Raw genomic sequence first — 14,620 nt, 5'->3', positions numbered from 1 at the left:
TACCGATGGACCCTACAACATAATATTACCATGGAACTTGGTATTGTGCTGAATATGCCACACCTTTCCTCTTTCTTCTCCTGATTCTTTCCTCTTTCTGCACAAATATTTCACAGCCATTGAGCACCTACAATGCTCATTGGGCAAGTTCTGAACTCTCCACAACTCAGGAGCCCTTACTCAAACTTGGGAAGTATGGTAGGAGGACACTAGCCATAAGGAAACTGACACCACCATTACCGATTTTGCATGTGTCAGAAATTCTATATTAAATTTGATTGCTTATTGTATCCTATGACTATTATTAAGTGTTGTACCTTATGATTCTTGACTCTTGACGAATGTATCTTTTCTTTTATGTACACTGAGAGCATTTACACCAAGACAAATTCCTTGTGTGTCCAATCACACTTGGCCAACAAAGAATTCTATTCTTTTGTGAAGTTCCTGGAACTCATCAGAAATCATAATCAATTCTTATTTTATTATTTTAAAAAAAAACAAGACAGAACAATGAAGGAGATACTCCCACTCAAATATTAAGTACTTCACAAAGATAAAATGCTTCTCTCTTCACCAGGAAATTAATGAAATACAATTTAGGATACAATGGGTAATTGGGTTTATTTTTCATTTTATCTTTTTCAACATCCAGAAGCTAAGGGATTAGGCAGAAGGACAACAGAAATAGAAGGCAGTTTTACCCAAATTGTCTTTCCAATATGAAATAGAGGGGGCACTTATACTATGTGTGTTTCTAGCTAGTGTAGGGAAGTTGAGAAGCTGAAATATGCAAACATATTTAATATAGCTGGTTTATTGATCCGCTAGTTACAAGGCAGACAACTCTTTAATTGATAGCTCTAGCAAGCACTATATCATATAACATGATTTACCTGTCTCTGTTAAAACAACAGCATCAACCAAAATTGTGTTGCAAACTATCAGCAAGGCAATTGTCAACTAAGGAGGTGTGAAGCACAAAAAATGCAATCTACTTTAGCTTACTCAAACTTGGAGTTTTCTTCAACCACTCCTATTGACTTCCTGGCTTGAACAATGCTCCTCCTACCACACAAATGAAAACGATAAAGAAATTGTAGATCTCAAACCACGGTCAGGTCTCTATTTATTTTAAGAAGGAACCTCCGGTCTCTTTTTTTACATATACAGCTTTAGAGTCACACACCACTTTCTCATGAAAAGAAACATACACCTAAACTTTCTTCTCCGTGAATGGAGAGAAAAAGTTCCAGAAATTCTAGAACCAGAAAGTCATAGTTTTCAAATAATTATTGGCTTTTTAATGTTTTTTCTCTCAGCAGCAGAGAACAAGAGATCAAAAGATGAAGTTGTTTACTTTGGAGTTTCGCAATGTAGAAAGATCAATTACAGTGCTACTAACTATCACTCCAAAGTAAACAAAATATACTTTGGCTGCTCCACCTTGTTTGTTATAAGTAACTCTCAAAGTCTTTATACAAATTAATGTCAAGTCAAGAACGTAGAGATATGGCTGTGATGACATCAAGAGACCCATGGCCCTCTTGAATATACTGATGAGTAGCGGAGTGCAAAATTGTGAATAAAAGCTCAGCGTAAATGAGCTCACAACATTTCCAGAATTTATTTTCCTCCCCATCCTGTTCTATATTTCTGTATGATTCAATTACATTAGGGATAAACTCAAACCTGGGTTTACTTTATAGCTCCTTCTTCTGCATTTTGATATAGGAGTAAGGATGGATAAAATTTGATTATGCAACTGGCTGGTTTTTTTTTTTTTTTAGGGATATTTCTGGCCATATTCAACACTGGACGGCTGAGATATCAGGTAAGGCTTCTACGAATGTACTAATAATACAAATCTGGCTGTAATCCTTTAAATAGCCAGTTTGGACCAAGGGACACTTGTGTCCCTATCCATTTTTTTTTTTTAAAAAAATGCACAAGTGGCACTTGTACAATCAATGTCACAAAACCTGAAATGATTGTTTTAGGATAGTTTCTAGTGATCACATCAGAGCATTCATATCTCTTGGCATCAATTCCTCAAGATTTAAGGAAGATTTCTCTCTCTCTCTCTCTCTCTCTCTCCTTGTTTTGTGAGACTGATATGATCTGAACTTCAAGCTGCCTACAGGAGGAAGCACCCAAAACAATGAACGCAAAACAGGCACCCTGATCCTATATTTGATTTTGGGAAGTGGGATTGACAGGAAGTCCTTCGCTCTGGGGATTAGGAGAGGTTGTCCTACTCCAGCACTTCCAGAAGACGCAAGGTTCTTAAAGGTACCCAGAACTTTGGAGGGTGGCCTCTATGACTCATCCTCTCAAGGGACCCCCCCCCCCACACACACACTTTCTATCACACCAGATCCAAACGCGAACCTCTCAATTCCCTCCCCAGCTCAAAACTTTCAGCCCACTCCCCCCTTCATCCCCCTTCCTTCTCGCTCAGCAAAGTTGCTCCTTCGAACTTGCCCGTCGTCGCGGAACCTCGGGGACGGTCTCCCCCTTCCTCGGCTACCCAGGCGACCGCCATCCCGAGTTTAGGATGCCGTTTCCTGAGCGCGCATCCCTTCTGCCTCCGCGCCAGCCGTCCAACAACCTTAAGAGGAAGCTGAGCGGGCTCCGATCCTTCCCAAAGGATGCCAGCGCAGCATCCCTCCGCCCACCCTAACCCGTCCTGTCCCCCCAAAAGCGCACAGGGACCCAGGACGGCTCACTCAGGATCCCGCTCCTTTGCGCCTATCCACCCCACCCGCTCCTTACCTGCGACGGCTCCACGGAAGAACCACCCCCCCACCACGCCCGGGCCGGGCCGGGCCGAGCCGAGCCGCAGCCCCCCTCTTCCCCTTGGGCCGGCGTGGGCGACGCGCGGCCGGGCGCCCCGATCGTCCGGCGCCACACCGCTGCGCCTTCTCGCTTCTCCTCCTCGCCACCTGCTCTCCCGACCACCTAATCGCAGGGTGCACCAAAAAGCCTCCCCCCCCACCCAACAACCCGTCGGGGAGAGGAGGGAGGAGGAGGGGGGGCGCTCCGGAGACGGACGGGGACCCCATTGGCTGGCCGCGAGCGCTCCGGCTGCCCATTGGGCGCGGGCGGGGTCCGGGGCGGGGCGGGGCCGGCGCTGAGGAAGGGCTGGGGTTGGCGGGGGAGAGGCAAGGTGGGGAGAGGCGCGCCGCGGCGGCTTTTGTGTGCTCGGTCGGGCGACGGGGAGCGGTCGGGCCAGAGCTGCGGCAGAGAGCCAGCCAAGCCAGCCAAGCCGGCCGGCCGGGCGGGCAGGCAGCGAGCGCAGCCAAACAGGGAGGGCTGGTGGACGCCGTCGCAGGCGGCAGCTTCGGGGTCCACACACCCACCCACCCACCGCACCCCTTCCTCGCTTTGCGCCTCTTGCTGACCGGCTCGCTCGCAGCTCCCTCGCTTTTTTTCCCCTGCGCGCCGCACTATGCATCGGAGCGCTCCGCTTGCGCCTTGTCGGGGGCCGCTGGCGCTGCGCTCCGCACCTCGAGGGGCGTCGCGGGCCCTGCGGGAGGACTAGAGGCGAGAGAGCCCGGGACAGCGCAAGAGCCGAGCCCGGGAAAGGGGCAGGGCAGGGCAGGGCAGAGGAAGCAGCGGGGGCTCAGCCAGCCAGCCCGTCCGTCCGTCCGCCCTCCCGCCCGCCCGTCCCTTCGGAGAAGCCCCGCCAAAGCCGCGGGACGAGCCAGCAAGCCAAGGCGAAGGAAAGGGAAAAAAGCAGCGGCGGCGTTGGCGTTGGCGTCGCCGCGATGCTGGCCCTGGAGCTGCTGAGCCTGGCTTGGCTGGCCGGCGTGGCGATGGGGCAGAACGAGACGGAGCCCATCATCCTGGAGGGCAAGTGCCTGGTGGTGTGTGACTCCAACCCGGCTTCCGATCCCACCGGCACGGCGCTGGGCATCTCGGTCCGGTCGGGCAGCGCCAAAGTGGCCTTCTCGGCCATCCGCAGCACCAACCACGAGCCGTCGGAGATGAGCAATCGCACCATGATCATTTACTTCGACCAGGTAGGGACACCCCCCCCCCAAAAAAAAATCCGGGAAGGGGGTATTTAAAGAGGGGGGGGTTCGGGGAAAGGGGGGGAAGTGGGGAGGAGGGTTTTGGAGGGGTGGGAGAAGGGAGGGCACACTTAGGAATAGAAGGTGGAGATGCCTTCCTCCTCTTCTGCCACTTTCAGCCCCTACTTTCAGTTCTCCAGAAGACACCCCGATATTAGAGGGGGGGGGGGAACAGGTAGGGTAGTCAAGTCCTCAGCCACAAAGCCAGATGTCCAGTTGAATGCCGGGAGAGCCAACCTGTCTCCCTCCAGTTGGGACTTCAACACCTCTCCATCCCAAGCACCTGGATTTATGGACCTACCTTGGGGAGGAGCAGCCCTGAACCTGGCGAGGGTTACCTAGCCCAGGTTTAGCCTCTCTGTGTTCAGGGAAGAGGGTGCAAAAGGGAGATGTGAGAATGGAGTCTCACCTTCAGAGTGGACAGCGGAAGGAGAAGGAAAGAAGGCTGGATGGTTGCAGAGAAACGACCTTAAAGAAAAACTTTGATCTACACCTGGGCGATATTCCCCCTTTTCTCTCTTTCTTTATCCTCCCCATTCTCTGTTTTCTTCCCTCCGTCCCATAGGTGCTGGTCAACATTGGGCTCAACTTCGACTCTGAACGCAGCACTTTCATCGCTCCCCGGAAGGGCATCTACAGCTTTAATTTCCACGTGGTCAAGGTGTACAACAGGCAGACTATTCAGGTGAGATTGCATGGCTTCTTCAACTGAGAATTTTCCTTTTTTTTTTGCCCTGGGTGGGAAAGCAGTGGCCTCCCCTAATTTATGCGAATGAATGAGAGGGACCAACTTTTTTCAACTCACCTGTGAGAAACTGACACCTTTGAATTAAGCTGTTTTTTCGGAGTCAGCCTGCCTAGCTCCAGGACTGCACAATAAATGCTGAAGCTCTCTGCCAGGAGGAGTGTGTGTGTCTGTGCAGGCACACATGTTTGTATGCGTATTTTGATGTCGAGGCATAAGTGAGTGTGTGTGATATCCATCATCTGCTCAGTACAGAAATCGTGTGCCAGGAACCATCCCGTAAAAGGTAGTTGTGAATTTCTCGATATGGAATACCCGTGTGTGTGTGTGTGTGTGTGTGTGTGTGTAGGGGTGTGTGTGTTGGGGTTGCTTTGCGGATTTTGAAATTCAGGTCTGTGTAAATCAGGGTGAAAACGGTTTCTGGGTTTTTCATTGCAGAATTATACTACATGGGCAAGATTTATGGGAGTAATGTGTATACAGATACAGATTTAGAGAGAGAGAGAGATTAGATAGATAGATAGATAGATAGATAGATAGATAGATAGATAGATAGATAGATAGATGGATCTAAAGAGAGAGATGAGAGGTGATGGATGGATGGATGGATGGATGGATGGATGGATGGATAGATAGATAGATCTAAAGAGAGAGATGAGAGAGAGGTGATGGATGGATGGATGGATGGATGGATGGATGGATAGATAGATAGATCTAAAGAGAGAGATGAGAGAGAGGTGATGGATGGATAGATCTAAAGAGAGAGATGAGAGAGAGAGGTGATAGATAGACAGACAGACAGACAGACAGACAGACAGATGATAGAACAATATACACCCATACAGTATATTTTCTCATGTATCTGGCCAAGAATAATGCAAAAATGAAGAAAGTATGCTGGGCCCTGGAAGGCTGAAGTTTAATCCTGCTCTTGATTTTAAAGCTTTCTTTGAATCAGCTACTTTCATGCTTCAGCTCTTTCCTGGCTGCAGTAAAAATGAAATGAATAATGAGCCACCCTATTATTTATCATCGTTTATAAATCTGTCCGGTTGCTCAGCTTGGTCTTTGTCTAGCTTCCGACCATTCTGGAGCTGAAAACAGTTGCCAAAAGCTGTGCTCCCTAAATTGAGCCTTTCTGATTTAGAGGAAAAAAAATAGTCTCAGTGTTCTTCTGCTTTTTGTTTAAGGTCTTCATGTTTCCAGTATTTTGTGCTAAAATTCAGGCAGTTGCTTTTTTTTTTTTTTTTAAAGGCTTCCCTGTTTATAAAGTTGGATTTTCTTCCAAGAACACATCTTTAATAATGAGGCAGAATGTGCTCTCTTACTAATATACAGATCGTATCCATGCAGGGAAGCCAAATTTTTCTTTTCTCTTTTTTCCTATTCTTTTTTCTTTTCCTTTCTTTTCTTTTTTCTCTTCTCTTCTCTTCTCTTCTCTTCTCTTCTCCTTAACATTCCTTTAAACTTTCTCCCAGAAAGAAATTAAGTGAGATGAAGTTGTATTCATAAAAAGCATAAAATATGTTACTGCCGTAAATCCAGTATGTGGAATAAAAGGAGGGAGGACATTTTTAAAGATAAGTGTGGACAAAACCATGAGCCCCAGTCAGGTCTACTTAGCAGTAAGTTGGATTAATTTCAATGATCTGAAATTCAGGTTTTATTTTCAAAATTATCTTGTACTGCAGAATACATAAACACATGCTCAGATTCTAGAGATAGAGAATGGTTGCCTGGCTGATTGAATTTCATCTTGGAGAAAAAGCACGTTTCCAATTGTGCAAACTGTGTTTGGTGCATCTGTCATTCAACAGTCACAATCCCATTTCTTGTCATTGATACACCCATGGCTCTTTCATCCATTGTCTGCTGTCCTCATTGGAGGAAAAGCATGGTGTTTAGACCTGTAGTTTTACTATTGTAAAAAAGAACAGAAACACCCCTTCTTGGGAGCTACTTTCTAACTCATGCCTGCTCTCTTTACGGACTCTCAGACAAATGACTGGGGAAAGCTATCTTTTCGATGGAAACCATGTTTCCTGAAGATGTTGGGGTTTATTTTTAGACCAACAGGAAATGCTGCAAAATACTATTTGAGTTTTTAAAAACTCTTTGCTAAGCAAAACAAACAAACACCTGGAAGGGGGAAAAACATGTTAGTGAGTTTTTAAGTCCGGCTTGCGTCCAATTATCATTTTGCAAAGAAAGTTGGAACAGCCACCCGACAGAAGCTAAATCTCTCAGGCACAGAAGTAATGCTAGACTCCCCCAGAATTTGCTGATGGTAGAGTAGCATAAACAGCATATTCCCCAACCCTTCAGCTTTTTATAAGGAACATTTGTCGGTATAATTGGGACCTAATTAAAAATTGCGTTCTTTGAAGCGAGTAAAGATCAGCAAGGCTGTGTTCACATAATCTGTATAGTTCAATGCAAACTTGAACCAGCTCTAATCTGAGTTTTCTTGGGTTCTCATTTTGGTTTCTTCTTGGTTAGGTGAGATTACCATTTTAAAAGAATTCAGCCTGATGAGTTAATTTATGTTTTAGTGTACCTTGTGTCCCTCCCTGAGTTAATTCTATAACCAAGTGAACATGTAAATTGGGATGGTTGGGATGATAGTACCATCTAAAGAACCTCAACCAACACCTCCTAATCTAGTCTAGTCTAGTCTAATCTAATCTAGTCTAGTCTTCTATATCAATGGCTCCCAACCTTTGGGGTTCTAGGGACTGGTTCCATGTAGAAAGGTTTTTCCAGGGACCAGAGGGGGTGTAGTTTTGCATGCTGCCCCCATCCCACAGATGGGGCTTGGCTGGTTTGCGTGACCAGATTGCTGGCATGCCATGAACTGGTGCCAGTCCATGAAGCTGAGTTGGGAACCCTTGATCTGTACTAAACTAATCTAAGGTATGTACCTCCCAATAACTCTGGAACTCCTCCTTTTCAACTACACCCCTCTATATACACACAATGGAAATTAAGCTATTTGAAATCTTGAACTATGGAGAATTTAGATCCATTGATTGTCTCCTGGTCATAGTGGGTCTTCCTGAATCTTTGAGATACAGTCTTTTTCTTTCTCTCTAAATTCTGAATTTGAGGGTGAAACTTCACACCTGAAAATGGACAGGTAAAATGTCTAGTCCTGCATAGGTTTGCTTATAAATCATCCTGCTGAACTGAGTGAGATTTAAGCCCAAGTGTGCAGCCAGGTTGCACCATAAATAACAATTTCTTTCTTTTGCTACACATAAGGGGCAAATGTATACATACTTCTTTAAGAACAGTGTTGAAGTCTGCTTTAGCAAGCCATAGCTCAGTTCTTCCAAAAAGATTAGAGATTTCTACATCCAGGGCCAATTCCTTTTTCCTTTTATCACAGTCTCCTTGATTGACTTAAATGCTAAAAACAGGGAGAGGAATTGCCTTATTTAAATCTATCATCTATCTATCTATCTATCTATCTATCTATCTATCTATCTATCTATCTATCTATCATCTATCTATTTCCATATCACTTGGCAATAGTGATTGTGGGTTTTATTAAACCTTCACCTACCTTTTATTTATAATTTAAGGATTGTGCACATATGTGTAGAAAGATGGGGAGCAAATATTAGGGAAACACAGAGAGAATGACACAAGAAGGAAAATTGCATTTATGGGAACTTTAATTACTGGCTGTGGCAGATTTTGCTCTAGAGCTATGCAAAGGGTTGAATTTCTAACATTCCTCAAGAAGAACGCTGTCATCTCTGCTGGGACGCATTTGCCTTTATCAAGATTTCAGCATTTTTGCTGGTCCACAAAAGAATAATTGTCCCCACCCCATGCCCTGGCCTCATAGACACTGCCTGGAAGAAGACTATTCCTGTATCTCCCTTGTGTCACATTTGAAGATTTAGTATGGGACGAAGCACCCAGATTTCCTGACTATCCTACCATACAGAGTAGGGGCTGACTGTATTCCATGCTGGAATCTCAGCCGTGATCTACATGCGTCAAATTTGAGGGGGTCAAATTTGAGCCCATTGCTCCTAGCACTTACATGACCTCATTATTTCTTCTTCTTCTAGAGATCCCTAAAGCAATCGGATCTGTGTTTTTTTTTCCTTTTCTTATTTGGTTGTCTATAACTTTATACAATGATGAGTTGAGAAGCTGGGGCTTTGAAAGATAATTACACTAGCGCTAAAGCCCCCCTCCCCCCAAAATCTATAACTTTTGTTCTTGCAAATAAATTTGATTTGGCAGCAGAAATAATGATAGATGGATAGATGAGATAGATAGGTAGGTAGGTAGGTAGATAGATAGATAGATAGATAGATAGATAGATAGATAGATAGATAGATAGATAGATAGATAGATGAGTGGCTAGATGTCTGAAGCTAGATAGCTAGATAATAGATAGATAGATAGATAGATAGATAGATAGATAGATAGATAGATAGATGGATGGATAGATAGATAGATAGATAGATAGATAGATAGATAGATAGATAGATAGATAGATAGATGATAGATAGATAAATAGATAAATGATGGATAGATAGATAGATAGATAGATAGATAGATAGATGAGAGAAGATAGATAGATAGATAGATAGATAGATAGATAGATAGATAGATAGATAGATAGATAGATGGATAGGTGGATGGCTGGATAGCTAGATAAGAGAGAGAGAAATAGATAGATAGATAGATAGATAGATAGATAGATAGATAGATAGATAGATAGATGCTAGATAGATAAATAGATAAATGGATGGATAAATAGATAGATAGATAGATAGATAGATAGATAGATAGATAGATAGATGATAGATAGATAGATGAGAGAAGATAGATAGATAGATAGATAGATAGATAGATAGATAGATAGATAGATAGATAGATAGATAGATAGATAGATAGATAGATAGATAAGAGAGAGAGAGAGGAAGGGCAGGAGGGAGGGAGGGAGAAGAGATGATAGAGAAAAGAAGGAAAGGTGATTATGTCTGATATTCATTTCTAAAAATTACAGAGAGGGACACTTTGATACTGTCCAAAATCCCAAACCTCTTAAGCCACCTGTGCCTCTCCTTCTTACATTTCTTTCTTTCTTCTGCTGCTGCTGCTGTTGAAGATCTTTATCCCGTGAGTTGACAGAATCCAGCAAAGTGCATCTTTCCATAGCACAAATTTAGGAAAGATAACAACGCAACTGTTTTTATTAAGATCATTGCTGGAAGAGTAGTCCTGGGCAGGTCTACCCACAGTTCCCCATGTCTGCGGCCCTACTACCTTTCAAACATGAGGAAGACTAGCTAATAACAATAACAATGCAATACAAGAGCAAACAATAGATACAAACTCAAGATTAATTGCACTAAACTTAATTGCAGGAAATACGACTTCAGCAACAGAGTGGTCAATGTCTGGAAAACTCTACCTGACTCTGTGGTTTCTTCCCCAAACCCCACAAAACTTTAACCTTAGACTTTCTACTATTGACCTCACCTCTTTCCTAAGAGGTCTGTAGGGGGCGGGCATAAGTGCACCAATGTGCCTACCGTCCCTGTCCTATTGTTTCTTTTATTTTTCTTATATGTATCCATGTATTCATAACTATGTTTTTACTCATACCTATTATCTTGTAAGCAATTGACAAACCAAATAAATAAAAATAAATAAAAAATAATGCGTAAATTGGTAGCAGGCTGTACTTCTATTCTTTCCTGTGCTCTGGCTGCAACATTCCTAATTGAAGGAGCAGCTAACAGTATGTAATGAAGACTCCGTGGGTGGAGGAAATCTCTTTTCCTGGATGCGTTGAGTTAAAAACATCCCCTCCCAGCTCCGTGCATGCCTACATCTGTTCAGTAAAGTCTTCCTTTGTTCCCCCTTTTCCTTTCATTGATGGGGAAGTGGGCTTGTCTTCTGCCTTTGCTTCCAGGTGAGCTTAATGCTGAACGGCTGGCCGGTAATTTCCGCCTTTGCTGGAGACCAAGATGTCACACGAGAAGCTGCCAGCAACGGGGTCTTGATCCAGATGGAGAAAGGAGACCGCGCCTATTTAAAACTGGAGCGAGGAAATTTGATGGGCGGCTGGAAGTATTCCACTTTCTCAGGATTTCTAGTTTTTCCTCTTTAAATGACTCACTGACTGAAGGAGGAGGAGGAAGAGGCGGAGGAGGAAGAGGCAGGGGACAATTCAGCCAGACATAAGCTTGAGAGTCACTTACCGTTTCCAACCCCTGAATCAAAGGAACTTGGAAACTGCACTCACACCTGGATAAGACCCTATCGCAGAAGTTTAAAACTCTGACTCTGAGGTTTTTGTGCTTGGAAGATCTCGATAACAAGACGGACAGCCGTCAGGGAGATGCTGGCGGTGGACATCCTTCAATAACGTCGCTCTCTTTTCTTTACAAGCAGTTTTAGCGTCCTCTACATTAATCTGGTGATGTTGTATCCATCATTTCCTCACTTTCAGTGTGTCTCTTGTATCTTTGCAACCTTCCCAATTCCTCCAGGGTTTTGGTTTTGTTTTGTTTTGCTTTACTTTACATGACCCTTGTACAATGGATCTGGGCTTGTTTTTACCATTCTACCTATCTATCTATACCTATATCTATATCTATATCTATATGTATATGTATACATATTTTTTAACTCTCTCCCCGAGTTTAACCTTAAAGAAAAAAAAAACAATATTTTTGAATATATGGTGCCATGGTAAGAAATGTGATGCAAATGAGTGCTAGCAAGCAGACAAGAATACACACACACAAACACATACACACACATGCATATATACACACGCATGTATTTATGTATGTATGTCACTATAATGTAGAACTAGCCTGCCCTATTGCTATGGAAATTGGAACGAATGCAAAGTTTTCCAACTACTTGATGGTTGGTTCTTTCTCCCTCTAGTCAACATGTGGCTCAGCTACAGAAAATAGACTAAACTTTTCCTAGTTCACCTCAAAAGACAAATTGTGACTGTTGACCACTTAACCTCTTTGAATGGCCTTTTCATTTCATCATTTCCCCTCCCTCTCTTACATCAAAAACCTGGCCCGGTTAATGCAACCGTAGCCAAACCTAGAAAGAAAGAAAAAAAAATACAAGAAAGAAATTGCAACAGGCAACAACAATAAATGTTGCAGGATGCCACCGTGTGCGTTGGGTGTGCAGAGGGCCCAGCCCAAGACTCCATCTCTGACAAATTCCTGTTTCTTGGAAAGACTGAATGAAACAAAAGTTCAGGACTCCCAGTGTAAAGACTTCCGTTTAACTGTATTTGATCTCTGGCTTTGTTCTGTCTCTCTTCCCATTATTTTATGTGCTGTTTTTCAAGAATGGGAGAATGGGGAATGGGTGGTGATGAGTCAATTGGTCAATATTAGAGACTGTATTTTCAATTTGCAAACATTGCTGGGCTGATTAAGTCCTGAACTGGGGGGGAAGACCCCTTTTTTCCTTTAAGCAGACACAGGTGACAAATTTTCCCTCTGTATCCTGTATTATAGCATATAATCTCTCCGTCAAATCCCCTTTTCTACAACTGTCTTATTAAGATAATAAAAGAAAAAAGGAAACCCCTTCCGTGATAGACCTAAAATGCTAGTGTTCATTAATTGCTAGTATTATTTTTGTTTAAAGTATCTCAAAGATGTAAATGCTATAATTTTTGCAGCCCTCTAGAGAAAATAACTACTTTTATGATCAAGGTGCAGTTAAGATAAACACTTTGGATTGTATTCGAATCATAATGTGAAATAAAAAAAAAACCTGGTGGAATAAATAAATAAACCGACCTCTTGGAGGAGAGGGGAAGAGATGGAGAAATAAATAGACCTGAATCTCCTTCCTACTGTACTGTTCTGTTTTTGTTGCCTGAGCCCTCAAGATGGAATTATTCCTCGATAAATCAAAATAATCATCGGACGTGAACTGCCAGTGTCTACTTGCAGCCATGACATGGGCAATGGCTGCTATATAGTTAAAACAGGATGGGTTTTTCTGTCTTTTCTCCCCTCCCTTGCTCAAGAAGCCCTGGGTTCCAAGAACAAATTTAATTAGCTCCTAAGAGGGCAGTTAATTCTAGCTTAATAAGCAATGTTATTCTTTTTATGTTTGCTGTCACCCTCCCTTTTGTTAGGGTGAAGAAGTGTCTTTGTTAATAGCTCCCTTCGCAAACAGACTTGAGAATGGGAAGTGGGTGTGTGGCTGACAAGCCAGTTCTTCTGAGAAATCTTTGAGTGGATGAGAACTACGGACAAATAAACGTGGCAGCTGTGTCTCCCTGCTGAAATGCGTTCGGTTCTATGTGTGTCTTTGCATTTTGCCCGCTCCTGAATGGCTTCCGGTAGTGTGTGCAGCTCACTTCTGGCACTTCAAAGAATTCAGGCCACGAGAGGTGTTCCTTCTCAATGGGTATCTTGTCCTCCTGGTGTTACCTAGTTGTGGTCATGAAACATCTTGCAACAAAAACCACCAAGCTCAGAGAGCACCGTGGACCCTTCATTTCAACCCTGAGCTACAAATATTTTCCTTTCTTGGTCTCCTTCATCCAGTGGCTTGACGGGTTTGGGTGTCAACCTTACCATTTGGAAGTCTTCCCAAACTGAGGAGCAGAGTTTTAAGCTGGTTGGGAGAGTTGGTCCATTTCCTCTCCACGAGAAGATAAATGCTGTAATTCAAGTTCATGATTCGAAGAATGATGCTCGTTGTGCCTCCTGACCTGAGTTCTTAAACAATTTACTGGATCTTAGTAGGAAAAATAAGGCATTAAGCATGATTATAAAGTCGTCTTTTTCAGGATTACTGCAGTAACATGCAAGCAATGTTATTTAGACTTAAATGCTACTTTAGATGATGCCACACGATGGTAATGATGATGTTTGCTTTATGAATAATTTGTTCTTAAGCCTGTATCTGAAATGGTTGGGTGAACCCTGTGATCAAGAAAAGAGGAGATGTAGGTTCTCCCTATAGGTCCACTTATTTTCCAAAGCACTAGAGGGCAGGAGAAGAAACAATGGATGGAAAGTAATCAAGGAGAGAAGCAACCTAAAAGTAAGGAGAAATGCACTAACAGTGTGGACAATTAACCAGTGGAACTGCTTGCCACAAGAGGTTGTGGATGGTCCATCACTGGAGGTTTTTAAGAAGAGACTGGATAGCCACTTGTCTGGAATGGTGTAGGGTTTCCTGCCTGAACATGGAGTTGGACTATAAGACCTCCAAGGTCTCTTCCAGCTCTATTCTATTCTAATTCCCCACCAGCAAATATTCCTCACTACTTGAATTGCTAATTCCTACCACAATTGTACTTATTTGTTCTAACATGAGACTGCACAGATTATAACAGCAGTTAAACTTTTCAGCCCCTAACATACGAAAGATGGCTCAGTTTTGAGGATTACAGGACAGGCTCAAAGCTAAGAGTGCATGTTTAGAAAAGATAATAGTTACGCTGTTTCTTTTCTGCACACTGGGCATACCCACTGCTTTGTCTTTTGAAGTTTGTTGAGAGGGTTCAAAACCTTCCCCTATGCAGTGCAAGCAAGGACACTGGGAATCTCATCCACGTTGTATACAATGGTCTAAGCCATTGACTAGGTTGTCTACTGTTGCATGAAAAGGAAGGGCAATAACAAAGCTGTAACAAACTTTTATTCGGCAATAACAAAGAATTAAATTTGTACTAGATGAGGTGGGGGGCAGGTGTTTGCACCATATATAAACTCACAGACTAATCAGCCATAATTTAGCTTAATGCAACGGTACAAACTCA

At 43.2% G+C, this 14,620-nt stretch overlaps 1 protein-coding gene across 1 annotated transcript; it reads left to right on the top strand.

The window, feature by feature from the left end:
• The first annotated feature begins 3,750 nt into the window (after positions 1–3,750).
• CBLN1 (cerebellin 1 precursor) lies at positions 3,751–12,233 on the top strand. Its single transcript, XM_087940674.1, has 3 exons — positions 3,751–4,025; positions 4,642–4,761; positions 10,766–12,233. Exons 1-3 carry the CDS (start codon positions 3,771–3,773, stop codon positions 10,961–10,963), a joined length of 573 nt encoding a protein of 190 aa, XP_087796800.1. The 5' UTR covers positions 3,751–3,770; the 3' UTR covers positions 10,964–12,233.
• The last annotated feature ends 2,387 nt before the right edge of the window (positions 12,234–14,620 follow it).

The sequence above is a fragment of the Pseudonaja textilis genome, chromosome 11 (genome assembly GCF_049901715.1).
Source record: "Pseudonaja textilis isolate UNSWEBS1 chromosome 11, rPseTex1.2, whole genome shotgun sequence".
NCBI lineage: Eukaryota > Metazoa > Chordata > Lepidosauria > Squamata > Elapidae > Pseudonaja > Pseudonaja textilis.
Note: the sequence above shows the minus strand (reverse complement) of the source record. Positions and strands in the feature narration are given on the sequence as shown.

Coding starts and splice junctions, on each gene's coding strand:
- CBLN1 (XM_087940674.1), top strand. CDS start 3,771: ATGCTGGCCCTGGAGCTGCTGAGCCTGGCTTGGCTGGCCGGCGTGGCG. Junction 4,026..4,641: donor TGATCATTTACTTCGACCAG/GTAGGGACACCC, acceptor TCCGTCCCATAG/GTGCTGGTCAACATTGGGCT. Junction 4,762..10,765: donor ACAACAGGCAGACTATTCAG/GTGAGATTGCAT, acceptor CTTTGCTTCCAG/GTGAGCTTAATGCTGAACGG.